Source organism: Oncorhynchus gorbuscha, linkage group LG05 (genome assembly GCF_021184085.1).
Source record: "Oncorhynchus gorbuscha isolate QuinsamMale2020 ecotype Even-year linkage group LG05, OgorEven_v1.0, whole genome shotgun sequence".
In the NCBI taxonomy this organism is placed as follows: domain Eukaryota; kingdom Metazoa; phylum Chordata; class Actinopteri; order Salmoniformes; family Salmonidae; genus Oncorhynchus; species Oncorhynchus gorbuscha.
Genome location: NC_060177.1, coordinates 36467016 through 36494586, shown reverse-complemented (window position 1 = coordinate 36494586; position 27571 = coordinate 36467016). Strand labels below are relative to the sequence as shown.

Here is a 27571-nt window from a genome sequence, read left to right as displayed (position 1 = left end):
GGGTATATTTACATTTACATTTAAGTCATTTAGCAGACGCTCTTATCCAGAGCGACTTATAGTCTGTTTAGCCCGCTTCTGTTTCGTGCGGGCTTGTTCGTCTGTTTTGTTGGTTGAGTGTATTTTGTTGTAATTTGTGTTACACGCTGTCCGGTTATATTTCTGTTCATTTGTGTTTTCACTTTGTACATGTTGTGTTTCGGGACATTAAAGCGTGTTGTTTTTCCCACATCTTTGCTCTCTGCGCCTGACTCCACACCTCTTCACTCATAATTGTGACACATCTTAAAACAATTCCATATGTTAGCTTAGTAGATATCGCCATCTAAGTGTTATGCAGGTGAATGAGGACCCAAAAGCGACTTGGCGAAAACAGAGTCTTTAATCCAGTTTAAGGAAATAGCAATACTCCTAGACAAATCGGAGCGGTAAATAAAGCATAAAAAACAATACCACTCGTAATCACGAGAACTGACTGGAGACTCGATAATAAACTGCAGGTTGCCTCGGGAAGGCACTTGACCGTAGCAGACTCAGACACCTGCTCACCACGCAGCATCTGAGGGAAACACGACACGACAGGGCGATACAAAGACACAGCACGGTGAACAATATACAAGGATCCGACAGGGCAGAAACGGAAAACAAGGGGAGAAATAGGGACTCTAATCAGGGGAAAAGATAGGGAACAGGTGTGGGAAGACTAAATGATTGATTAGGGGAATAGGAACAGCTGGGAGCAGGAACGGAACGATAGAGAGAAGAGAGAGAGGGAGGGAGAGAGAAAAAGGGGAACGAACCTAAAAAGACCAGCAGGGGAAAACGAACAGAAGGAAAAGCAAAATGACAAGACAATATAAGACAAAACATGACAGTACCCCCCCACTCACCGAGCGCCTCCTGGCGCACTCGAGGAGGAATCCTGGCGGCAACGGAGGAAATCATCAATCAGTGAACGGTCCAGCACGTCCCGAGACGGAACCCAACTCCTCTCCTCAGGACCGTAACCCTCCCAATCCACTAAGTATTGGTGACCCCATCCCCGAGAACGCATGTCCATGATCCTACGTACCTTGTAAATAGGTGCGCTCTCGACAAGGACGGGAGGGGGGGAGGGAAGACGAACGGGGGTGCGAAGAAAGGGCTTGACACAGGAGACATGGAAGACAGGATGAACGCGACGAAGATGTCGCGGAAGAAGCAGTCGTACAGCGACAGGATTGACGACCTGGGAGACACGGAACGGACCAATGAACCGCGGAGTCAAGACGCAGGGTTTCTGAAAGAAAGGCTGTGTAGTATGCGACCAATCGTCTGATTGGCCCTCTCTGCTTGACCGTTAGACTGGGGATGAAACCCGGAAGAGAGACTGACGGACGCACCAATCAAACGACAGAACTCCCTCCAAAACTGTGACGTGAATTGCGGACCTCTGTCTGAAACGGCGTCTAACGGGAGGCCATGAATTCTGAACACATTCTCGATGATGATTTGTGCCGTCTCCTTAGCGGAAGGAAGTTTAGCGAGAGGAATGAAATGTGCCGCCTTAGAGAACCTATCGACAACCGTAAGAATCACAGTCTTCCCCGCAGACAAAGGCAGACCGGTAATGAAGTCTAGGGCGATGTGAGACCATGGTCGAGAAGGAATGGGGAGCGGTCTGAGACGACCGGCAGGAGGAGAGTTACCTGACTTAGTCTGCGCACAGTCCGAACAAGCAGCCACGAAACGGCGCGTGTCACGCTCCTGAGTCGGCCACCAAAAGCGCTGGCGAATAGAAGCAAGAGTGCCTCGAACACCGGGATGACCAGCTAACTTGGCAGAGTGAGCCCACTGAAGAACAGCCAGACGAGTGGAAACAGGAACGAAAAGAAGGTTACTAGGACAAGCGCGCGGCGACGCAGTGTGCGTGAGTGCTTGCTTAACCTGTCTTTCAATTCCCCAGACTGTCAACCCGACAACACGCCCATAAGGAAGAATCCCCTCGGGATCAGTAGAAGCCACAGAAGAACTAAAAAGACGGGATAAGGCATCAGGCTTGGTGTTCTTGCTACCCGGACGGTAAGAAATCACAAACTCGAAACGAGCGAAAAATAACGCCCAACGAGCTTGACGAGCATTAAGTCGTTTGGCAGAACGGATGTACTCAAGGTTCTTATGGTCTGTCCAAACGACAAAAGGAACGGTCGCCCCCTCCAACCATTGTCGCCATTCGCCTAGGGCTAAGCGGATGGCGAGCAGTTCGCGGTTACCCACATCATAGTTGCGTTCAGATGGCGACAGGCGATGAGAAAAATAAGCGCAAGGATGAACCTTATCGTCAGACTGGAAGCGCTGGGATAGAATGGCTCCCACGCCTACCTCTGAAGCGTCAACCTCGACAATGAATTGTCTAGTGACGTCAGGAGTAACGAGGATAGGAGCGGACGTAAAACGTTCTTTTAGAAGATCAAAAGCTCCCTGGGCGGAACCAGACCACTTAAAACACGTCTTGACAGAAGTAAGAGCTGTGAGAGGGGCAGCAACTTGACCAAAATTACGAATGAAACGCCGATAGAAATTAGCGAAACCTAGAAAGCGCTGCAACTCGACACGTGACCTTGGAACGGGCCACTCACTGACAGCTTGGACCTTAGCGGAATCCATCTGAATGCCTTCAGCGGAAATAACGGAACCGAGAAAAGTAACGGAGGAGACATGAAAAGAGCACTTCTCAGCCTTTACGTAGAGACAATTCTCTAAAAGGCGCTGGAGAACACGTCGAACGTGCTGAACATGAATCTCGAGTGACGGTGAAAAAATCAGGATATCGTCAAGGTAGACAAAAACAAAGATGTTCAGCATGTCTCTCAGAACATCATTAACTAATGCCTGAAAAACAGCTGGCGCATTGGCGAGACCAAACGGCAGAACCCGGTACTCAAAATGCCCTAACGGAGTGTTAAACGCCGTTTTCCACTCGTCCCCCTCTCTGATGCGCACGAGATGGTAAGCGTTACGAAGGTCCAACTTAGTAAAGCACCTGGCTCCCTGCAGAATCTCGAAGGCTGATGACATAAGGGGAAGCGGATAACGATTCTTAACCGTTATGTCATTCAGCCCTCGATAATCCACGCAGGGGCGCAGAGTACCGTCCTTTTTCTTAACAAAAAAACCCCGCCCCGGCCGGAGAGGAAGAAGGCACTATGGTACCGGCGTCAAGAGACACAGACAAATAATCCTCGAGAGCCTTACGTTCGGGAGCCGACAGAGAGTATAGTCTACCCCGAGGAGGAGTGGTCCCCGGAAGGAGATCAATACTACAATCATACGACCGGTGAGGAGGAAGGGAGTTGGCTCGGGACCGACTGAAGACCGTGCGCAGATCATGATATTCCTCCGGCACTCCTGTCAAATCGCCAGGTTCCTCCTGAGAAGTGGGGACAGAAGAAATGGGAGGGATGGCAGACATTAAACACTTCACATGACAAGAAACGTTCCAGGATAGGATAGAATTACTAGACCAATTAATAGAATGATTATGACATACTAGCCAGGGATGACCCAAAACAACAGGTGTAAAAGGTGAACGAAAAATCAAAAAAGAAATAGTCTCACTGTGGTTACCAGATACTGTGAGGGTTAAAGGTAGTGTCTCAAATCTGATACAGGGAAGATGACTACCATCTAAGGCGAACATGGGCGTAGGCTTGTCTAACTGTCTGAAAGGAATGTCATGTTTCCGAGCCCATGCTTCGTCCATGAAACAACCCTCAGCCCCAGAGTCTATCAAGGCACTGCATGTAGCACCCGAACCGGTCCAGCGTAGATGGACCGACATAGTAGTACAGGATCTAGATGGAGAGACCTGAGTAGTAGCGCTCACCAGTAGCCCTCCGCTTACTGATGAGCTCTGGCTTTTACTGGACATGAATTGACAAAATGTCCATCAAATCCGCAATAGAGGCACAGGCGGTTGGTGATCCTCCGTTCCCTCTCCTTAGTCGAGATGCGAATACCTCCCAGCTGCATGGGCTCAGTCTCTGAGCCAGAGGAGGGAGATGGTTGCGATGCGGAGCAGGGAAACACCGTTGACGCGAGCTCTCTTCCACGAGCTTGGTGACGAAGATCTACCCGTCGTTCTATGCGGATGGCGAGAGCAATCAAAGAGTCCACACTGGAAGGAACCTCCCGGGAGAGAATCTCATCTTTAACCACTGCGTGGAGTCCCTCCAGAAAACGAGCGAGCAGCGCCGGCTCGTTCCAGTCACTAGAGGCAGCAAGAGTGCGAAACTCTATAGAGTAATCCGTTATGGATCGATCACCTTGGCATAGGGAAGCCAGGGCCCTAGAAGCCTCCCTACCAAAAACTGAACGGTCAAAAACCCGAATCATCTCCTCTTTAAAGTTCTGGTAATTGTTTGAACAATCAGCCCTTGCCTCCCAGATAGCTGTGCCCCACTCTCGAGCCCGGCCAGTAAGGAGTGAAATGACGTAAGCAACCCGAGCTCTCTCTCTAGAGTATGTGTTGGGTTGGAGAGAGAACACAATATCACACTGGGTGAGAAAGGAGCGGCACTCCCTTGGGCTGCCCGGAGTAGCAAGGTGGGTTATTAACCCTAGGTTCCGGAGGCTCGGCAGACCAGGAAGTAACAGGTGGCACGAGACGAAGACTCTGGAACTGTCCAGAGAGGTCGGAAACCTGAGCGGCCAGGTTCTCCATGGCATGACGAGCAGCAGACAATTCCTGCTCGTGTCTGCCGAGCATGGCTCCTTGGATCTCGACGGCAGTGTTACGAGCGTCTGTAGTCGCTGGGTCCATTCTTTGGTCGGATCCTTCTGTTATGCAGGTGAATGAGGACCCAAAAGCGACTTGGCGAAAACAGAGTCTTTAATCCAGTTTAAGGAAATAGCAATACTCCTAGACAAATCGGAGCGGTAAATAAAGCATAAAAAACAATACCACTCGTAATCACGAGAACTGACTGGAGACTCGATAATAAACTGCAGGTTGCCTCGGGAAGGCACTTGACCGTAGCAGACTCAGACACCTGCTCACCACGCAGCATCTGAGGGAAACACGACACGACAGGGCGATACAAAGACACAGCACGGTGAACAATATACAAGGATCCGACAGGGCAGAAACGGAAAACAAGGGGAGAAATAGGGACTCTAATCAGGGGAAAAGATAGGGAACAGGTGTGGGAAGACTAAATGATTGATTAGGGGAATAGGAACAGCTGGGAGCAGGAACGGAACGATAGAGAGAAGAGAGAGAGGGAGGGAGAGAGAAAAAGGGGAACGAACCTAAAAAGACCAGCAGGGGGAAAACGAACAGAAGGAAAAGCAAAATGACAAGACAATATAAGACAAAACATGACACTAAGGGCTTAGACCTACAGGGGTTAAGCTTCATCTTCAGAGTGGTGGACTAACCCATTAACTTTAGAGATCTTATACAATTTATGACATTATATGCCTCAGAGCTATGACATATTCTCAAAATAAACCAAATGGGAAAAGCTAGAGTGAGAATTTGCCATGACTTTCCATTGTAGTTACGTGCGTTCATTCTCCTAGTCTCACAAAACAAACCATTCACAGTCCAACTTGTCCACAATGCATTAGGAGCGGTGCCTATTACACACCTCTTTCCATATTGCCGTTGAAACAGCGGTGTTGTCATGTGCAGCATCACTTGAATCTAATTTCAGTTTTGATGAAAAGGAAGGACCCTTCTGCAGCATACATTGCAGTAACCTAACAAAGATCTAAGAAACAGTGCCAGTCACCCACCCACTGTGCTAAAGCTTAGGCATTGTCTTCAGAGCTAACACAAGTCTACAGGTCTCAGGCAAGGTTACTCATCACTTGGCATTGTTCACCTCCCCTCTTCTGTTATATCTGCAAGGGTAAATTAGGTGAAACACTGTCCTGTACTAAACTGCGTTGAAGTTTCCAAAACATATTATATTTGCCAAAACTCAAAATCTCTGATCATGTGGTGAGGAGTAGAATAGGGAACTAGTCCCAGTGACTCACTTCCACAACAAGAGAAATATCTTCCCCCAAAAAATGAAAATTAGGTCACTGGAATCCTTTGCTGAATAGTTTGTCATTTTTCCCATCTTTCAAAATCACTTCATACCTTTTCTTAATGTCAGATCGTTTGAGAGAGAGAGAGAAAGATCGAGAGAGAGAGAGAGAGAGATGAAGGGAAAACTGAGTCAGTTTTCCCTTCATCTCTCTCTCTCTCTCGATCTGTCTCTCTCTCTCTACCTCAAACGGTCTGATTTCAGATAATGGCTAGGCGGTGATGTCATCACAGAGGAATTCCTCTCCCTCTCTAGTCCTCTCTCTCTCTCCAGGCCTCTCTCTCCAGACCTTGCTGCTCCACTCCACATGTTGTTGTTGCATAGTGGGCTGTTCTCACCATGTCGACAGGCCTGCTCTGTGTCTGCTAATGTCCTTCTGGAGAATCCTGGGTCGTATTCAGAAGGCACCATGGAAGAATACGGACTGAAACAGGGAGGGACTACCTAGACCTACCCGGAAAGAAACACTCATTTTTGTCACACGTTGTCCATTGCATGCCCTTATGAATACGACCCAGTTTCATCTGCTCAAAGATCACCACAAGCAATCTGTTACATGAAGACATCCCAGGAGACGCTCCAAACCACAATAAACAGGGTATTAATTTAACAGTTGTTCATTTTACAATGATAGTTAGACGTTTAGAATGATTGTAACTCAACATGTTCATAATGCTACAGTTAATAGCAGATCGGGGACTTGCAGAGCTTAATACTTAGCCTATGATGTTTCAATATAATTACCCTCAGAAGTTGAATAATGTTAAATGAGGATAACACATTAGTCTGACAGCAACAAAAACACTATTGTTCTAACACTAATGTTAGACGTAACATCAGTCTGTTTTGGACTGGAATATGTTTTAAAGGGATTTCATAGCGTGCTTCTACTAGGAATATCAATCCAAAGGGTGTCATTCAACTGAAGAAAACAGTTGTGCATGACTGACTTAGTAATAGCGCAAGCATTTTTACTTCTAGAGAGCCATGGCCATGCATGGAGCACCAGCGAACAGTTCTACTCAAAAACATTGGGTGATGAGTTATTTATGTATGCTGACGTCCAGCTAACAGATATTTCCCTTGTCTGTTAGTACATTGTTTAGTGCTGACATCTGGTGGCATTATAGAATTTCATACTGGTGAGACTTGGGAAAAGTAGGCATTCATACTGCGGAGGACATGGAAAATGGTGACAATTGTTATACAAAGAGATGTGGAAAGAGATGTGGAAAGCAGTAAACGCTTATAAACTGTATAATAGAGCAAGCCAGTATTTCTGGACACTTTATACGGGATTGCGGGATGGTTGAGCTAACGTGCGCTAATGTGCAGCTCAGTCTCCAGATCCCAATCACCTGAATTCTAATCACCTGTTCACACACCTGTATGTCATTATCACACATTATTTACTTCAGTTCTTTGCACCCCATCACTGTGAGGTTTTGCTTGTTTTGTGACACACGTCTTTCGGACTCTGTTTTTGCCTGCCTCACTGATGACGCCTTTCGTCTATTCTCTGCATGTACTTTGGCCTATCGGATTTCCTGTTATCTACCTATTGCCTGATCTTCCGGGACGACGTTACTAGCCTTTTCCCTGCCTGTACCTTTTCCCATTTGGACTCCCTGTGTCTGCCCCTGGACCCAGCAATCTGCCTCCTCCTGTGGTCCTTTGCAATAAACACCTGCGCTTGAAACCAGCTCTCTGTCTCCCCTCGTGTTCATTACAGATTACATATATTTTTTTTTGAAAACACGTTTTTTTATTTGTATTATCTTTTACCAGATCTAATGTGTTATATTCTACTACATTAATTTAACATTTCCACAAACTCCAAGGTCTTTCCTTTCAAATGGTATCAAGAATATGCATATCTTTGCTTCAGGTCCTGAGCTACAGGCAGTTAGATTTGGGTATGTCATTTTAGGTGAAAATGGGGGAAAAAGGGGCGGATCCTTAAGAGATTTCATCAGGTAAACTGTAAATGACACACCTTCACATACATACACTACACGCATGTCCATGCACACAGACACCCACCCACACAAAAGTCAATGAGTCAATGGAAGGGACACTGACTCTGTGGTCAGTTCTTCATGATTGTAGACATTTCCACATGATTTCAGATGGATGCCTAATGTGCAGGTTCCAGTTACTCCAGTCTCACCTCATCCTCCATCTAACCTCTCTATCGTGATGCTTAGCAATGTCACTTTGATGGAAATCACTATCTTTTAACCTATTGCAATATTGTTGTATTATATGATTTGTATTATGTGATCTATTTCATGTGGAAGCAGCAGCACTAAGACAAGTGACCCCCCAGGGACAATAAAGTTAATCTTATCTTATCTTTATCTTTGGGTGAGACGAGGCTGAAAAGAGCGACTTACAAATTGGTGCATTCACCTTATGACATCAGTGGAACAACCACTTTACAATAGTGCATCTAAATATTTTAAGGGGGAGGGGGTGAGAAGGATTACTTTATCCTATCCTAGGTATTCCTTAAAGAGGTGGGGTTTCAGGTGTCTCCGGAAGGTGGTGATTGACTCCGCTGTCCTGGCGTCGTGAGGGAGTTTGTTCCACCATTGGGGAGCCAGAGCAGCGAACAGTTTTGACTGAGCTGAGCGGGAACTGTACTTCCTCAGTGGTAGGGAGGCGAGCAGGCCAGAGGTGGATGAACGCAGTGCCCTTATTTGGGTGTAGGGCCTGATCAGAGCCTGGAGGTACTGAGGTGCCGTTCCCCTCACAGCTCCGTAGGCAAGCACCATGGTCTTGTAGCGGATGCGAGCTTCAACTGGAAGCCAGTGGAGAGAGCGGTGGAGCGGGGTGACGTGAGAGAACTTGGGAAGGTTGAACACTAGTCGGGCTGCGGCGTTCTGGATGAGTTGTAGGGGTTTAATGGCACAGGCAGGGAGCCCAGCCAACAGCGAGTTGCAGTAATCCAGACGGGAGATGACAAGTGCCTGGATTAGGACCTGCGCCGCTTCCTGTGTGAGGCAGGGTCGTACTCTGCGGATGTTAGAGCATGAACCTACAGGAACGGGCCACCGCCTTGATGTTAGTTGAGAACGACAGTTTGTTGTCCAGGATCACGCCAAGGTTCTTAGCGCTCTGGGAGGAGGACACAATGGAGTTGTCAACCGTGATGGCGAGATCATGGAACGGGCAGTCCTTCCCCGGGAGGAAGAGCAGCTCCGTCTTGCCGAAGTTCAGCATGAGGTGGTGATCCGTCATCCACACTGATATGTCTGCCAGACATGCAGAGATGCGATTCGCCACCTGGTCATCAGAAGGGGAAAGGAGAAGATTAATTGTGTGTCGTCTGCATAGCAATGATAGGAGAGACCATGTGAGGTTATGACAGAGCCAAGTGACTTGGTGTATAGCGAGAATAGGAGAGGGCCTAGAACAGAGCCCTGGGGGACACCAGTGGTGAGAGCGCGTGGTGAGGAGACAGATTCTCGCCACGCCACCTGGTAGGAGCGACCTGTCAGGTAGGACGCAATCCAAGCGTGGGCCGCGCCGGAGATGCCCAACTCGGAGAGGGTGGAGAGGAGGATCTGATGGTTCACAGTATCGAAGGCAGCCGATAGGTCTAGAAGGATGAGAGCAGAGGAGAGAGAGTTAGCTTTAGCGGTGCGGAGCGCCTCCGTGATACAGAGAAGAGCAGTCTCAGTTGAATGACTAGTCTTGAAACCTGACTGATTTGGATCAAGAAGGTCATTCTGAGAGAGATAGCGGGAGAGCTGACCAAGTTAGACGTATAAACGTCACAAGACTTCCAAAAGCAATTTACAGCTCAATTTGAACGTATTCACTTTCACTGACTATATGCCAGATGTTCAAATCCCTTATAAACACAAAGGACAACCCTTGGATAAGGCTACTATTGTGAAATGATCTTACCTCTTACATAATATTCTTCATTTTATTCTATTCAACAAAAGCATATTGATTTGTAATTACACTCTTTGTCACACTTGTGTAATAACCTATACTCTGTTACTTAAACTCTATTACCATGCAATAATACAACTATTATAACTAACTCCAATGTTGTTACTAGTTATTACTGTGTATTTACATAGGTATAATGAGGGCAAATTAAGGTGTTACCAGAATATTATTCACAGCTAAAATAGTTAGACAAGCTACTCTAACTTGATTGAAAGCCTGAAATGGCTTCTTGGTAGCTAGTTATAAGGTTGGGAGATTGGGAACCTATCTGGTCTAGCTAAAGCCAACTTAATAAAATTCCTAGGTGGCTAATAGTTTTACAGAGAAACAACAACAACAACAACAACAACAACAAAAGTTTTTTTTAAATGAAACAGGACAGATCTGAGTCGGCACGTGCCCCTGTGCCCCCTATGGGCATGATGCCTCTGAGCACAGTTCAACCTCCCACACACTGCATTTAGTCTATGTGCTTCAAGTGCCACTTCTCCTTGTCTCCTTTACTTACACTGTCAGACGCTAGGTTCTATTGGCTCAGTTAGCAGAGGCCTACTGTACGTTCCGCCACGTTCCACCCTGAATAAAACGACAACAAGAATACCAGGTTGTGACGTACAGAACCTGTAACGACACAAAAATAGCCCTACGCCAATTGTTGCCAAATATAAACCAGAGACAAGGCACGGATGAAAGCGGTACTGCCCTTTTGTATCCGTGACGACAGCAGACATTCCAAAATCACAAGGGAGGAATGTTCCGAGGACCTGGGGGCAGGTGCTTTGCCCAAAGGGGGGAATTCAGGTGCTGCACACCTGGAAACCAAACTCAACTGAAATAAACGGATGTGTAGTGTACATCTCAGCAACACAGAAGATGAACTGTAAAACCATGACATGTTTAAAATAACCTTAGTTACCCTAGAGACAGAATCATGTTACCATTTAGGGATTGGCTGGATGACAGGGTGTTTGTGTCAGGTGTAAAATCAGGTAGAACAGGTTCCTGGTTGTTCTGATCTGACTTCCCTGCACTGCCCCGCCCCTTCACTGGCCTATCGTTCCCTCTCTCTCATACGCCGGCTGTTTCACGGAGAGATCTCACTGCCTTCCTCACACCTGTTAGCTGTAACCACCTGACCGAGCACCAGAAAAAGGTATGTGGCGATGGTGATTTTAGTAACATAGCGCTATTTCACCATTTCTTCTGTATGGGAGATGTATGGTAGACGTTGAGTTGTGTGACACTTATATGTGTTTGGTATTTTTGTAAGGTTACATACTCGCCAGAAATTGGATTAGTTCAATGATAACGCCACAAAGCGAATGAGGAAAATCCATCCGATTGTAAATGGCATACCACTTTCGAATGAAACAGAATGATCATATTTCAGTGTCGGGGTTTAAAGTTGCTCTTAGTAGTTGTCCACCAGTCAGGCAAACCAATATCCATGTGTCATCCCATCCAGACTATTCTTTTATCAATGCAGATTCAGGTAATTGTCAAGCGTATATGGGTTTTTTGCTTAATGTCTGAGGGGACTCAAATGGTGTTATTAACCCAACTTTATTTTGACCAAACCAAATATGTAATTGGAAGAGGACCTAACAAACCTAACAAACCACAAACCTAACACTCAGAGTGATTGAAGGAGGATAACATTTCGCCAAATGCATGGTCTACAATGACTGAGTTAATCATGACACTTTCTCTATGCTTACATTGAAATAAAATAATGTAAGATAAGCAGTCCCAACAGACGGAATACATTATTTCAAATATGTTCTTTTTTTTTATCATGCTATCAAAACCTATTCAACCCTTGGCTTTGAGGATATTTCTGAAGGGGAAATGCTAGCCAGACATTCATGTGTGCTTTGACAACACTGCAGAATGCATATTTAGTATGCTAACAGGAAGTATCGCCGTTCATCCAAGATTGACTCAACTAAAGTACATGGGAGTCTCCCCATAGTTACACCCTGAATGATTATTGCGTTGACATTCATTTAGTCTATTGTTGCCAAAACTGAGTTGGCAGACTCTTATCATATTGATTACAAAAACACTGGGAGTTTGCTTCCCATTCAGGGGAAATAATTGTCCTCCTAACCCTGACCAGCCCTTATAAAAATTGAGGTCAAAGCCAAACTGATAGCATCAACACTTCATCTCCTGGATTGGTATGAATAGATTATAACTCTATTAAAAGATAACGGTAGAGTCAAGTCAGCCAAACCCCCATTGAGAGCTTGCTTTTTTTGTATTACAGGGTGAGCATTTGTTTCAGAACATGGGGAATATGAAATACTTCATGGGAATCTTGGGAATTCATAAAGTCCTTGTCTCACCTTCATCAATTTAACTATTCATACATTTAATTCATTCTTGATGACTGGTTGCCTAAGAAAAATGATGTACAATACTGTATATTCTCTACTTATAATCAATGGTGGCCAAAATGGGACAATACATTTTTTTTTTTTTTTACATTTGTGGAGAACCAACCTTGACTCAATGTATCTAACAAAAATACTTTTGTTTACGTGTTGATTGTTGTTCAGAACACGAACGAGAGAGACGGGATATGGACCTTTATTCAATCATCACTGCTGTTTTGCTTCTGCAACTGCAAGGTTTTCATGTGGCCTTGCTCCAGGCACCAACAAACTCTCCAGGACGGACGATCGATCAAAGTTGGCTTCGTCAACTGTTCAAATCCAAGCTCAACAAGACATCAGAAGCTCCGTTCAATGACTTGGATGATATGAACCAGGAGGGTACTGAGTCTGCTTGGGGTATCGCAGATGGTTACATGTCATCTAGTGGGGAACAGGACGACATCCAGGACACAAATGAGACTTCTGGTGATGTTATGATTGGCACCACAATGCCACCAGAGTTGCCAGATGCTACAGCGGAGGACCCTGAATCGCCAGCGACCGCTGTTGAATCTCCAGAAACCACTGTTGCACCAGAACTCCCAGTGAGTGTTGCCTTAAACTCAAGCCAAGTTTCCAATGCAACTGGAGAGGACAGTGGACTCCAAACTACCACCACCACTCCAATCACAGAAAACTTAAATGGCTCTAATTACATGTCCAATGACACTGAATTGAATGAGACAACCACAGCTCCAGACACCAATAGCACAGATGAGGCCGGTCCAGATCCTGATGTTGAGAACGGGGTAACCAACAGTACAGAGGACAGCCATAATGTAACGACTGCAGCACCAGAAGGACCAGAGCCATCAAGTGAACCATCCACAGCTTCCCCCACCACAAAGCTCCCCTTGGACTCACCTGGGACTACAACTGCCAAAATCATCCCAGAAACTACAACAACCACAGGTCCCAGCACAACGACAGACATGATGGAAACTGGTGCCGCTTCAGGGAACAACTCTGCGAGAGGTGAGGAGACAGTGTTTGGTACATTCTTTGTCTCAAGGGTACTGCTGTGTGCACCTGTAACCTACTTACTTGCTTGGTCAAGAGAGCCTATACCAAGAGATCACAACAATGTTTAAATTTGGATATGTTCACTTCACATAACCATTGTGATATTGTTTTAAATGTTTTGGGAGAGGCATTAATGAATGAGTCAGCAACCAGACAAAGACAAAGCAGTCAAAAAGTTACAAATAACCACCGAGTATCAGATTTGAACATCGGAGGGACCTAGTTAGAAAGTAACACAATATCCAACAACGCTCAAAGGGCAGTTATCTTATATCACCATCGTCTTTTTTACAAACCGCTTTCTTTCCGGTCTCTCCCTGACCCACATTTGACAGATCTCTATTTTTTAAATTGTCAAAGCACAAACTCCCCTTCTTTCACCGGCTGGGCAGGGTTGAGTTTCAGACACTATCTGCATGCCCACAGTGAGTGGAGGCTTCCATTACAAATGCCTTCTCCAGGGGACAAAATACCCCTGTGTTAGCCTGTCTACAGGAAGGTGGAGGTCAGTAGCTGAGGTTCATTACTGCCAGTACAGGGCGTGAGAGTACTACTCTCCAGTTTCTAACATACTTAACAAGGGAATTTTTGAGTGGGTGATTGATGACATTCATTAAAGGAGGATATCCCCAATTTTGACAGGTTATAATTGATTTTCGTGTATTTCTTCCCGTAATTCAAATTCAATTGCATCCTTTTCAGAAACGTACACACGATTTTCCAGGTACAGTCATTAATTTGAATATGTAGTAACTACTTCTGTCAAACTTGACTTGCTGAAAAACATTGTTACCATTGGGAGAAACCTCATACATTTCAGCCAGTGATTAGTTTATACTGTGGCTTGTTTGACCTGTTTGTTTATCTCATTTGCATGTGGCTTTACAGATTTTCCATAGTTAGTACAGCATGCTAGCTATGTATCGCAGTCTCTTTATGCAATACTTATTAATCAATTGACAACACGTACTGGCTATTACCTTTTCTTTAGGGAACATGGAGAGAAAAGGTATAGAGTTTCACACAACCATGTCACACAAAAGTACACAATATCTGGACCTAGATCATATTTTCTCTATTCATGGGTTTGCACCTCCGTCACTTGATAGCGTCACGCCATTGTTACACTAAAAATAAAAGATTCCAGGAGGATCCTTTAGGGATTCTTCAAATTGAAACTGTAGGCTAACACCTATAAATTATTTGAAGAAACCTTTAAACTATGAATAGCCAGAATGATTTTGCAATGCATGGTGATCTAACAGGTTTCCTGTTATATTCATCCGAGGTGTAGGGAAGGTGAAGTCTGTGAATACAAGAGATATATAATTATACAGATGATTAACAAAGTGTGCACACAACAGTATTCATACCTTGGTTTTTGTGGTAAATATGAATGAAAACAAACGGTTAACTTATGACAAAGGTTTTCATACACATACCTTGTCCATAGTGAAGAGGGCTCTGGGATCTTCATTGGAGAGGTAAGGGAGGAGGAAGATGGCTGCTGTGACAGAGTCCTATGAAGTTTTAGAGAATTTAAATGAACTGTTTAGCATATATGTGATCTGCATATTATTATGAGGCAAACCACTACTAATTGTACATACAAAGGCACACACAAATAACTGAGCAGTTCAGGCATCTGCACACAATGCAGCTATATTTTAAAGATATTCTTACCTCTTTGTTGATTGATAGCCATTGAATTGTGTCCATTTTCTTTATTAGAAAGAATTGTAAAAAGGGACAAAGTGTCCAACAACAGCCATTTGAAAAAATATGAAAGATAGATGGTATAAATCATAAAACAATATAAATTTAGATCATACAAGAGAGAAACCTGACCTTAAATTGAGGAGATCTTTCAATTTTCCAGTTAAATGCCTGTACCTGCTGTCATCTCAAATCCAAATGTTTCAGTTGGGTAGTTAGGTTCTTGCAAGAACCACCAAGAACTTAAAAGGTTCCTCGATGAAACCCACCTCAAATGTGGTTCTTGGAAAAACCTTTTGCGGGAATTTTTCAGTGCCAAGAACCGTAACGTTCTTCGATGAACTTTGATGATCTTAAAAGAACCCTTGATGAACCCCACATTTTTAGAGTGAACATTCATTCTAAAGACACCTCAGCCACAGTAGACCCCAAAAGTTGAGTGGTGCCCAGTCATCCCAAACGGTGACTAATGACTGTTTCATCTAAATTACACTAGAACCTAAAGGGTTCTTTGGCTGTACCCATAGGAGCACCCCTTGACGAACCCCTTTTGGTTCCACGTATAAATAACCCTTTTCGGTTCCAAGTAAAACCCTTTCCACAGAGGTTTCTACATGGAACCCAGAAGGGTTCTACCCGGAACAAAAAATGGTTCCCATATGGGGACAGCCGAACAACCCCTTTGGAACCCCTTTTTCTAAGAGTGTATAGCGGCCCGGAAATACGATGAAATTGCGTAACAGTTGGCAAATAATTAGTAGGAAACAACTTTGCCATTGTTATGATGTCAACAGTATGCATGTCAATCTTTCTTGAATCAAAGTAGAGAAGAGATTGACTGCATCAATTTCTGTTTTTGTGAGAAATACTATTGTGTTAAATTTCTAATTGTTTGTATAATCAACTTACATAGCTCTGAGACGTACTTACCTCACCAGGGATCTCTTCACAGTCCCCAAATCCAGAACCAATTAAAGGCAATTCACAGTATTATGTAGAGCCATGATCACATGAAACTCCCTTCCATCTCAAAATGTTCTTTAAAAAACAAATAAACAACACCTCAGTGCACAAAATGTTCTTATTTTGTTCTTATTTTCTTATTTCAAAATTGTAGTTCAGTCCTTGAACTGGTCTTGTCTATTGATGTTCTATATTATTTAATGTTTTTTGTGTACCCCAGGAAGAACTAATGGGGATCCTAATAAAATAAAATACAAATACCAAATTTACTTTAGACAGATGGCAATGTTGCCGTTAGCTATCAGTTCTTAAAAAATACCTAGCATTTCCAGAGTTAGCTAGCTAAAATCCAATGCTCTCCCCACAATCGTAGCTAGCTAGCTAGCTAACGTAATACTACATCTAATGTTAATCTGATGACGAATGTTTTTTCTACTAAGTATTTGCCTCCTTTAGAAATGGTAATGGTATTTCCAAGCAACTATAATGCAGTTCTTCATCAGTGACAGTTGACAATGCATTGAGTGGAACGTTCAGTCAGGCTTAAACATTCAAAACAATATTGTGATGAAACGTGTAAGCCAGGAATATGAATACCCCACTTTACGCCAATGTAAATGCAGGGCGTGCTCCTTTAACATTGTTTTAACGTGTTGTGAGAAAATAGAAAGTGAGGTTAACAAGCTTAGTCTTCAGATAAGGAGATGTCAGGGAAGTAAACATTTGAATTTCCAAATGTGATGACCGAGATTATGAAAGCTTATTCGAAGAGGGGAAATTGTTGATCATGGTAAACATGTTGCTACTTATATTAGCATATTGACTAGTCTGGTACTTTTCATTTAGTTGTATAAAGTTCTATCAAAACTGTCTTGGAGTAGCTGGATCTCATCTTCGCATACCACATTACAGTGCATTCGGAAATTATTCAGACCCCTTGATTTTTCCACATTATGTTACGTTACAGCCTTATTCTAAAATGGATTCAATTGTTTTTTTCCCCTCATCAATCTACACACAATACCCCAAAATGAAAAAAATATATATATATCACATTTACATAAGTATTCAGACCCTTTACTCAGTACTTTGTTGAAGTAGCCTGGTTCCTCTCTAGGTTTCTTCCTAGGTTTTGGCCTTTCTAGGGAGTTTTTTCTAGCCACCAGCATTGCTTGCTGTTTGGGGTTTTGGGCTGGGTTTCTGTTCAGCACTTTGAGATATCAGCTGATGTAAGAAGGGTTATATAAATTTGATTTGATTTGAAGTACCTTTGGCAACAATTACAGCCTCGAGTCTTCTTGGGTATGACGTTACAAGCTTTGCATGCCTGTATTTGGGAAGTTTCTCTCATTATTGTCTGCAGATCCTCTCAAGCTCTGTCAGGTTGGATGGGGAGTGTCTCTGCACAGCTATTTTCAGGTCTATCCAGAGATGTTCAACTGGGTTCAAGTCCGGGGCCACTCAAGGACATTCAGAGACTTGTCCCGAAGCCACTCCTGTGTTGTCTTGGCTGTGTTTTTAGGGTCGCTGTCCTATTGGAAGGTGAACCTTCGAGGTCCTGAGCACTCTGGATTAGATTTTCATCAAAGATCTCTCTGTACTTTGCTCCGTTCATATTTCCCTCGATCCTGATTAGTCTCTCAGTCCATGCCACTGAAAAACATCCCCACAGCAAGATGTTGCCACCACCATGCTTCACTGTAGGGGTGGTGCCAGGTTTCCTCCAGACGTGATGCTTGGCATTCAGGCCAAAGTGTTCAATCTTGGTTTCATCAGACCAGAGAATCTTGTTTCTCATGGTCTAAGAGTCCTTCAGGTGCCTTTGGCAAACTCCAAGCAGGCTGTGATCTGCCTTTTACTGAGGAGTGGCTTCTGTCTGGCAACTCTACCCCAGAGGCCTGATTGGTGGAGTGCTGCAGAGATGGTTGTCCTTCTGGAATGCACTCCCATCTCCACAGAGGAACTCTGGAGCTCTGTCAGAGTGACCATTGGGTTCTTGGTAACCTCCATGACCAAGGCCCTTCTCCCCCAATTGCTCAGTTTGGCCGGGTGGCCAGCTCTAGGAAGAGTCTTGATGGTTCCAAACTGCTTCCATTTAAGAATGTTGGAGGCCACTGTGTTCACGGGGACCTTCAATGCCTCTTCACAATCCTATCTCGGAACTCAATTCCTTCAACCTCATGGCTTGGTTTTTGTTCTGACATGCACTGTCAACTGTGAGACCTTATATAGACAAGTGTGTGCGTTTTCAAGTCATGTCCAATCAATTGAATAATTATGTAAATAAGGCATCTGTTTTTTATTTGTAATACATTTGTAAAAATGTCTAAAAACCTGTTTTCACTTTGTCAAGTGGTCTGAATACTTTCCAAATGCAGTGCATGCCCAAGGAGATAGGGGTTTTATGTTAATCAAGTTTCCATGGGTAACACAAACAATCCTTAGTTCTCTTTGATTTATCTTTTCATCCAAAAGGTAATGAGTACAACCTGGTTTGTTAAAATAATTCAATCAGGGGTTCTGGAAGAGCAGGGATTGTCTCCCAATGTCTGGTGGAAAGCAGACTGAAACAGATTTCTTCTAGGATTTTGCCTGTGTTTACCTCTATTCCATTTATTTTTTTACCCTAAATAACTCTGTAGTCCTTTCCAATGACAAGCATGCCCATAACATGATGCAGCCACCACCATGCTTGATAATATGAAGTGTGGTACCCAGTGTTGTGTTATGTTGGATTTGCCCCCAGCATAATACTTTGTATTCAGGACAAAAGTTAATTTCTTTACCATATTTTTTGCAGTATTACTTTTGTGCATTATTGCAAACAGGATGCATGTTTTGAAATATTTGTATTCTGTATAGGCTTCCTGCTTTTCGCTTAGTCATTTAGGTTAGTATTGTGGAGTAGCAACACTGAACAAAAATATAAATGCAAAATGTAACAATTTCTTATTTAGGCTTGCCATAACAAAGCGTTTCAATATTGACAGTAAAATGGCGCTGACAGGTAGCCTCTAAGAATAACATTGACAAATACACGGATACGGTGACTGAGTTTATCAGGAAGTGTATAGGAGATGTTGTACCCACTGTGACTATTAAAACCTACCCTAACCAGAAAACATGGATAGAAGGCGGCATTCACGCAACACTAAAAGCATGAACCACCACGTTTAACCATGGCAAGGTGACTGGGAATATGGCCGAATACAAACAGTGTAGTTATTTTCTCCGTATGGCAATCAAACAGGCAAAATGTCAGTATAAAGACACGAGACGTAGTGTATGTGGCAAGCTAAACACCTTCTTCGCCCGCTTTGAGAATAACACAGTGCCACCGACGCGGCCTGCTACCAAGGACTGTGGGCTCTCTTCTCCGTGGCTGACATGAGTAAGACATTTAAGCTTGTTAACCCTTGCAAGGCTGTACCCTCCAAGCTCATCATTAAGCTTGAGGCCCTGGGTCTGAGCCCTGCCTTGTGCAATTGGGTCCTGGACTTCCTGACGGTCCGCTTCACTGGTGGTCAAGGTAGGAACATCTCCACTTCGCTGATCCTCAACACAGGGGCCCCACAAGGGTGCATGTTCAGCCCCCTATTGTACTCCCTGTTCACGCAGGACTCTGTGGCAAACGAAACAACAGTAGTAGGCCTTATTATCAACAATGACGAGACAGCCTATATGGAGGAGGTGAGGGCCCTGGGAGTGTGGTGCCACTTCAAGAAGAGAAGGTGGAAAGCTTCAAGTTCCTCAGCGTACACATCACTGACAAACTGAAATGGTCCACCCAAACAGACAGTGTGGTGAAGAAGGCGCAAACAGCACCTCTTCAACCTCAGGAGGCTGAAGAAATTTGGCTTGGAACCTAAAACCCTCACAAACTTTTACAGATGCACAATTGATAGCATCCTGTCGGGCTGTATCACCGCCTGCAACCGAAGTGGCTCTCCAGAGCGTGGTGCGGTCTGCACAATGCATCACCAGGAGCTAACTACCTGCCCTCCAGGTCACCAACAGCACCTGATGTCACAGGAAGGCCAACAAGATCATCAAGGACAACAACCACCCGTGCCACTTCCTGTTCACCCTGCTATCATCCTGAAGGCGAGGTCAGTACAGGTGCATTAAAGCTGGGATCTCAAGGCCATCAGACAGTTAAATAGTCATCAGTAGCACCTGAGAGGCTACTGCCCTACGTACATAGACTTGAAATAACTGGCTAATAATGGAACACTGGTCACTTTAATAATGTTAACATATTTTGCTTTACTCATCTCATATATTCTGTATTCTATTCTACTGCATATTAGTCTATGCCGCTCCAACACTGCTCATCCAAATATTTATATATTCTTAATTCCATTCCTTTACTTTGGATTTGAGTGTATTGTGTTTATTGTTGTGAAATTGTTACATATTACTTGTTAGATATTGCTGTACTGTTGGAGCTAGAAACACAAGCATTTCGCTATACCCGCAATAACATGCTAAACACGTGTATGTGACCAATATATTTTGACTCAAGACATTTCAGCTCTTCATTTTTTATTAATTAAAAAATAAATAATCTAAAAACAAAATTCCACTTTGACATTATGGGTAGATCAGTGCCACAAAGTCTCAGTTTAAATACATTTTAAATTCAGGCTGTAACAGAACATAATGTGGAAAAAGTAAAGGTGTGTGAATACTGTCTGAGGGCGCTGTATCGATTGCGTGATAATTTCACAAATGACGTGAAACGACAATGAAATACTGATACACTTTACACTTTTCATTTGTCTGACATTGGTTAATTTTTGGTTTCACTAATAGATTCAACGTGATTAAATAGATGGAACATTTTTACTGAAATGCAATGGAACCTGTTATTTTCACACATGGTAATTGCACTGATTGTGGTAGTCTAATTACATGGCTGGGAAATAGTACTGTCTATTGAGTTGAGACTAGTCATGTAAAAGGCTGCTCTATATCCTTTTGTACATTTATTTTTAAACACACATTTTTCGCCTCAATTATAGGAAGAATGGTACTTTATTTGGTTAGTACCAAGTATATGGTTTGTACTGTATATGATTTGTAGATGTTCAATAACTGTCAACAACATTTCAACTTACTGTCCTCTAACCCTAACCTTAATTCTTACCCTAACACTTATTCTAAACCTATCCCTAACGATAACCGTAAACCGTAAGCACTTGCCTATCAACAGATACTTTGTTAATAGTATGGCCATCTGTAGATAATCTATATGGAACTGTCCAAATAAAGTATGACCGGAATAATATTTTGTGATACATAAATATGTTACTCCAGACAAAATGTATTGCACCATATATTAGAATGTTGTATTTGCAATGTTTTTCCCTCCTCGTTTTCATGTATATTTTTGCGATGAATGTATTTTTGTTTTTAAAGGCTTGGCCTCAGATGCAGTGCAGAACAAGAAGAAGAGTGAGGCATGGGGTGCCATCCTGGGCACAGGAGTGGCAGTGTGCTTTGTGGCGATGGTGGTCTTTGTCATCCGGAGAAGGAGAGGCCGACGGGATTTCACACACAGGAAGCTTGTTGAGGAATTCCCCTCAGACCCAGGTAGGCAGTTGCCTTTTATGATTTCCTGGCATATTTTCTATCTGATAGCACTGAAAAAATGAATAGGAAAGCACCTGTTATCATAAATCGGCCATGCAAAATCTTTTTCTCACTCCTAGTTCAACAACTGGACAACAGTGAGCCTTTGGATTTGAAATATGATGGTTCAGCTTACTACAATCCTGGATGCCAAATGGACAACATCCAAATGGCCAACTTTCCACGAGGACATCAAAATTGAAAAGGGCTCCAAGTCTAACTTTAAACATGTTAAAGAAGACTTTCATATACTAAATACTTATTGAGACCCAACATATGCAATAACGTGCATAAATATTGTTAACAGAATGTTAAGTCATAGATTTTTATTATTTTTATTATTATTTTTTTCTTCTTCTAAGGGGTGGATCAGCTTAATGTTGCGGAAAGATTGTTGCTTCCATCAATGTAACTGTCTGCATCATTTCCCATCCCCCATATATTTTTGTATATGGATATATATATATCCATATACATACACATATGCATACATATACACATACACATACCTATGTAGACATACTTTTTTTTAGAATATGCCTTTATTATTCCCCGCAAACCCAACTGGAGTAATCTAATAATCAATAACACTTAGGCTTCTACCTTCAATATGTGCATCTTATACACATTTTACAGACACAATCTATTTTACAATAGTTCTATTTTGTTTGTTTTTAGTCCTTCCTCTATTTCCGATGTCCATCCAGTTTGATTTATATTTGTAAATGTGCTATTTCACAACATTTCTCAACCTATATACATTTTACAGACCCCGTATGTTTTACATTGGTTATCTTGTTATTGGTCCGACCCTTCAGCTCATCCCATCTGTCTCTTAACACCATCCATTTTGGATTTCTATTTGCCATATATTTTTCAACTGTGCTGTGATGCTTGACAAAAGTACTGAACCTCTCTATTCTCATAGCTTCTACAGATTGCTAAAATAATAATTATATTATTGATTGATTGACTATGGCTTTTCAAATGTTAAGTTCTAGATTTACTGCACCCTAATGCATTGGTTATGTGGGCTTAGGGGTGTAAACCAATAAACTATGGGAATTTGAGAATATGTGTTTGGAGTTTATTTCTTATTATTTTATTATTATTTTGGAAAATTGGAATTATATGTTTATGCACCTGATTTAAGATTTTGTTGTGTTGTTATTTCCAAAAGTACAACCCCCAGAATGAATACAAACTTTACGTAACTTAGACATACACATAAATCTTGCATTGATCTCAATGGGAAAAATATAATGCATGGATCTCAAGTTAGGATTCTAGATACTTCAATTCAGTCTATAATAGAAGCAGTAAAAGCCAAAAATGAAGACTTGATTGTCTGCTATATTTCCAAGATGGTTTGACAAAGGGAACTAAAAATGTCTTAGACATGAAGACCTGCACTCAAATAAGGTTATTTCTGTACCTTATTCTAATTCACAATTTAGCCACAGGTCAACTCAATATAAACATTAACATACTGTTTAATCATTTTAATCAACCCAAATTAGAAGTTATTGTTATACTGTACCTCTGTCTATTACATCCTTTCTCAAGGTGCTTATGTGTAAAGAGCAATTGCCACTTCCATTATTTTTAATGGCTCACTATTAAAGCCAGGGTCGGAAGACATTTTAAGTAAACAATAAACCTTTGTCACTTAAAGCTGGAATTCTTTTTTGAAAGAATAAAAATCCACCTTTATTTATGTAAAAAGCTAAGGTATGGGCATGGAGAAATGTAACCACTCTCAATTCAAATTGAGAGCGATGTACAGTGCCTTGCGAATGTATTCGGCCCCCTTGAACTTTGCGACCTTTTGCCACATTTCAGGCTTCAAACATAAAGATATAAAACTGTATTTTTTTGTGAAGAATCAACAACAAGTGGGACACAATCATGAAGTGAGACTTGATTACACACAGGTGGATTCTATTTATCATCATTAGTCATTTAGGTCAACATTGGATCATTCAGAGATCCTCACTGAACTTCTGGAGAGTTTGCTGCACTGAAAGTAAAGGGGCTGAATAATTTTGCACGCCCAATTTTTCAGTTTTTGATTTGTTAAAAAAGTTTGAAATATCCAATAAATGTCGTTCCACTTCATGATTGTGTCCCACTTGTTGTTGATTCTTCACAAAAAAATACAGTTTTATATCTTTATGTTTGAAGCCTGAAATGTGGCAAAAGGTCGCAAAATTCAAGGGGGCCGAATACTTTCGCAAGGCACTGTATGCAAGGAGTAACCATCCATGATATCACAATTATAGTTTTAACCATGCTTTGAGGCTAAACAGTGTTTATTTAGATTTACATGATTTACCTTTTGGGTTCTGATGGGGTAAGACAGTTGAACTAAGCTCATGAGGCATATATAAGATATATACTTTAAGAATCAGGTCCATAATTATTGGCATCCTTGATAAAGTTGAGCAAAAAAATACTGTATCAAATAAATAATACAAATACTGAGCAATATATTTTAAACTAATACAATTGCACAGAGAAAGATATTTTGTTTAACAAGTAATACAAATAAATCTCAAAAAGATAGTAGGGCGGAAGGTAGCCTTGCGGTTAAGAGCGTTGGGCCAATAACCAAAAGGTTGCTGGTTTGAATCCACAAGTCGACTAGGTAAGAAAATATGTCGATGTGCCCTTGAGAAAGGCACTTAACCCTTATAGCTCATATAAGTCGATGTGGATAAGAGTGTATGTTAAATTACTAAAATGCAGATAGGGGTCAAAATTACTGACACCCCTGTTTTCAAAACTCTAGCACCCTTCCCTTGTGAGGATAATGACACCTTTTTGTCAGTGGTTTAAAGTGCTTAAGGAAAAAATACTTTAAAGTACTACTTAGCCATTTTGGGGTATAACCGGACTATATTATTTATATTTTTTACAACTTTTATTTTTACTTCATACATTTTCCCTGACACCCCAAAAAATAAATTTTAGCAGGACAAGAAAATGGTCCAATTCACACACTTATCAATAGAACATCTCTGGTCATACTGTCTCTGACATGGCGTACTCACTGAACACAAAATGCTTGGTTTGTAAATTATGTCTGAGTGTTGGAGTGTGCCCCTGGCTATCCGTAAATAAAATAAAACATTTACTTGTGCTATCTGGTTTGCTTAATATAAGGAAATTTGAAATGATTTATACTTTGGGAGGGATCCAGGGTGGCCCGCTCATTAGGCTGGATTAGGCAGCAGCCTATGGTGGCAGATTGACAAGGGTGGTATTTTCTGAGCTAAACTGACCAAGACGCACCTCCAACAACACATAAAATCTTATATATACACTGAAAAAAAATATAAAACGCAACATGCAACAATTTCAATGATTTTACTGAGATAGAGTTCATATAAGGAAATCAGTCAATTTAAATAAATAAATTAGGCCCTAATCCATGGATTTCACTGTCTGTTTTTCTGAGGCAACAGAATAGGGTTCTTAGAACTCTGTGTCTGTGTGAACTGAGAGAAGCCTCTGAGATTTAACGCTGTCAGTCGATTTACAATGGCTTCATTCCATGATTAGTGTCTGTGTGCCTGTCTGTCGGTGCCAGGGAGACCCAATTTCCAGTTTATTTATCCCATATGGAAGATGAACACTTGATTTAATCATTTGAGGGAAGGATCTAGTGTTCTATGTTACATTTAGTATTTTTGTATAAACAAGCAGTAAATGACCTAGAGACAGAAACCTGGTGCAATGTAAATCTTACTGTCTGTTGCTTGATATCACAATGTACCGTTGTATAATTCTACACATCTGTTGTTTGTCATGAACATCCAGGAGGATGGACTTTGCTATACAATGCTGTGGCTTAGTCCTGCTGGTTGGGCTCACAATGACTCACCTACGGGTGGGTCGTTGACAAGCTCCATTACTGCAGTAATTCATCGATAATAAGGTTCAATTGTTTTGAAAAATCTAAAAGTCTCTCTCCTTTGATTAGAATAATTACCATGACACTGGGCAGTAAGAATACATTTTTCCCCACAAAAGGTCTTTCTTACAGACAGAAATATTTCTCAGTTTCATCAATTGTCCAGGTGGCTGTTCACAGATGATCATGCAGGTGAAGAAGCCAGATGTGGAGGTCCTGGGCTGGTGTGGTTACACGTGGTCTCTGGTTGTACTGCAAAATTCTCTAAAATAACGTTAGAGGCAAATGGTAGAGAAATGAACATTCAATTCTCTGGCAAGAGCTCTGGTGGACAATCCTGTAGTCAGCATGTCAATTGCACGCTCCCTCAAAATTTGAGACATCTGTGGCATTCTGTTGTGTGACAAAACTGCATTTTTTTGTTGTTGAGTGAAATGTTATTGTCCCAAGCACAAGGTGAACCTGTGTAATGATCATGCTGTTCAATTAACTTCTTGATATGGCACACCTCTCTCTAAACTGGAAAACTGGATGCAGTTTATCACAGTGCCATCCGTTTTGTTACTAAAGCACCTTATACCACCCACCACTGCGACCTGTACGCTCTAGTCGGCTGGCCCTCGCTACATATTCGTCGCCAGACCCACTGGCTCCAGGTCATCTACAAGTCCATGCTAGGTAAAGCTCTGCCTTATCTAATTTCACTGGTCACGATGGCAACACCCACCCGTAGCACGCGCTCCAGCAGGTGTATCTCACTGATCATCCCTAAAGCCAACACCTCATTTGGCCGCCTTTCGTTCCAGTTCTCTGCTGCCTGTGACTGGAACGAATTGCAAAAAGTTGGAGACTTTTATCTCCCTCACCAATTTCAAACATCTGCTATCTGAGCAGCTAACCGATCGCTGCAGCTGTACATAGTCTATCGGTAAATAGCCCACCCAATTTTACCTACCTCATCCCCATACTGTTTTTATTTATTTACTTGTCTGCTCTTTTGCACACCAATATCTCTACCTGTACATGACCATCTGATCATTTATCACTTCAGTGTTAATCTGCAAAATTTTAATTATTCGCCTACCTCCTCATGCCTTTTGCACACAATGTACTCTCTTTTTTGTCTACTGTGTTATTGACTTGTTAATTGTTTACTCCATGTGTAACTCTGTGTTGTCTGTTCACACTGCTATGCTTTATCTTGGCCAGGTCGCAGTTGCAAATGAGAACTTGTTCTCAACTAGCCTACCTGGTTAAATAAAGGTGAAATAAAAAATAAATAAAACATTTGAGAGAACTAAGCTTTTTGTGCATATGGAACATTTCTGGAATCTTTTATTTCAGCTCATGAAACATGGGACCAACATGTTCAATTCTTCCCCAAAACAATGACAGTTTCTCTCAACCAGTGCCGTCCCTGTGATAAGCAGTGCCTACTTTGTCAAAGCCAGGGGTACAAAATATTTAAATGGTCCATTCCTAGTGCAACTCTCCAGGTTACTTTTGGAGAGATTGCTGCGGCGATCGACCAACCTTCTGTATGAAAAATGATCCAATATAAATAATGTAACAGATATAGCATATGGTAGAAAGAGGATGTAGCCTTATCTGTAGCTTACAGGCCATAGATAAAATGTATGACAATGTAATGAGACGGACACTTTTTACATCATGCAGGTTTCTCCAATCAAGTAGCCTAACCAAAATGTATTTTTTTGGTGCAGTCTGGACCAGCCTTGATTTCCACATCCACGGACGTTGGTTTTTGGTCTGGTCGAGACCAAATATGAACCAATCACAGACGTCTATGTTTGGTTCCACCTCTGGCCTGCTCGCCT

At 42.3% G+C, this 27571-nt stretch overlaps 1 protein-coding gene across 1 annotated transcript; it reads left to right on the top strand.

Moving 5' to 3' along the window:
- The first annotated feature begins 11079 nt into the window (after positions 1-11079).
- LOC124035103 (mucin-15-like) lies at positions 11080-22897 on the top strand. Its single transcript, XM_046348526.1, has 4 exons — positions 11080-11196; positions 12605-13456; positions 21605-21778; positions 21898-22897. The coding sequence occupies exons 2-4, from the start codon at positions 12628-12630 to the stop codon at positions 22017-22019; spliced, it is 1125 nt and encodes a 374-aa protein (XP_046204482.1). The 5' UTR covers positions 11080-11196; positions 12605-12627; the 3' UTR covers positions 22020-22897.
- Positions 22898-27571: the final 4674 nt, after the last annotated feature.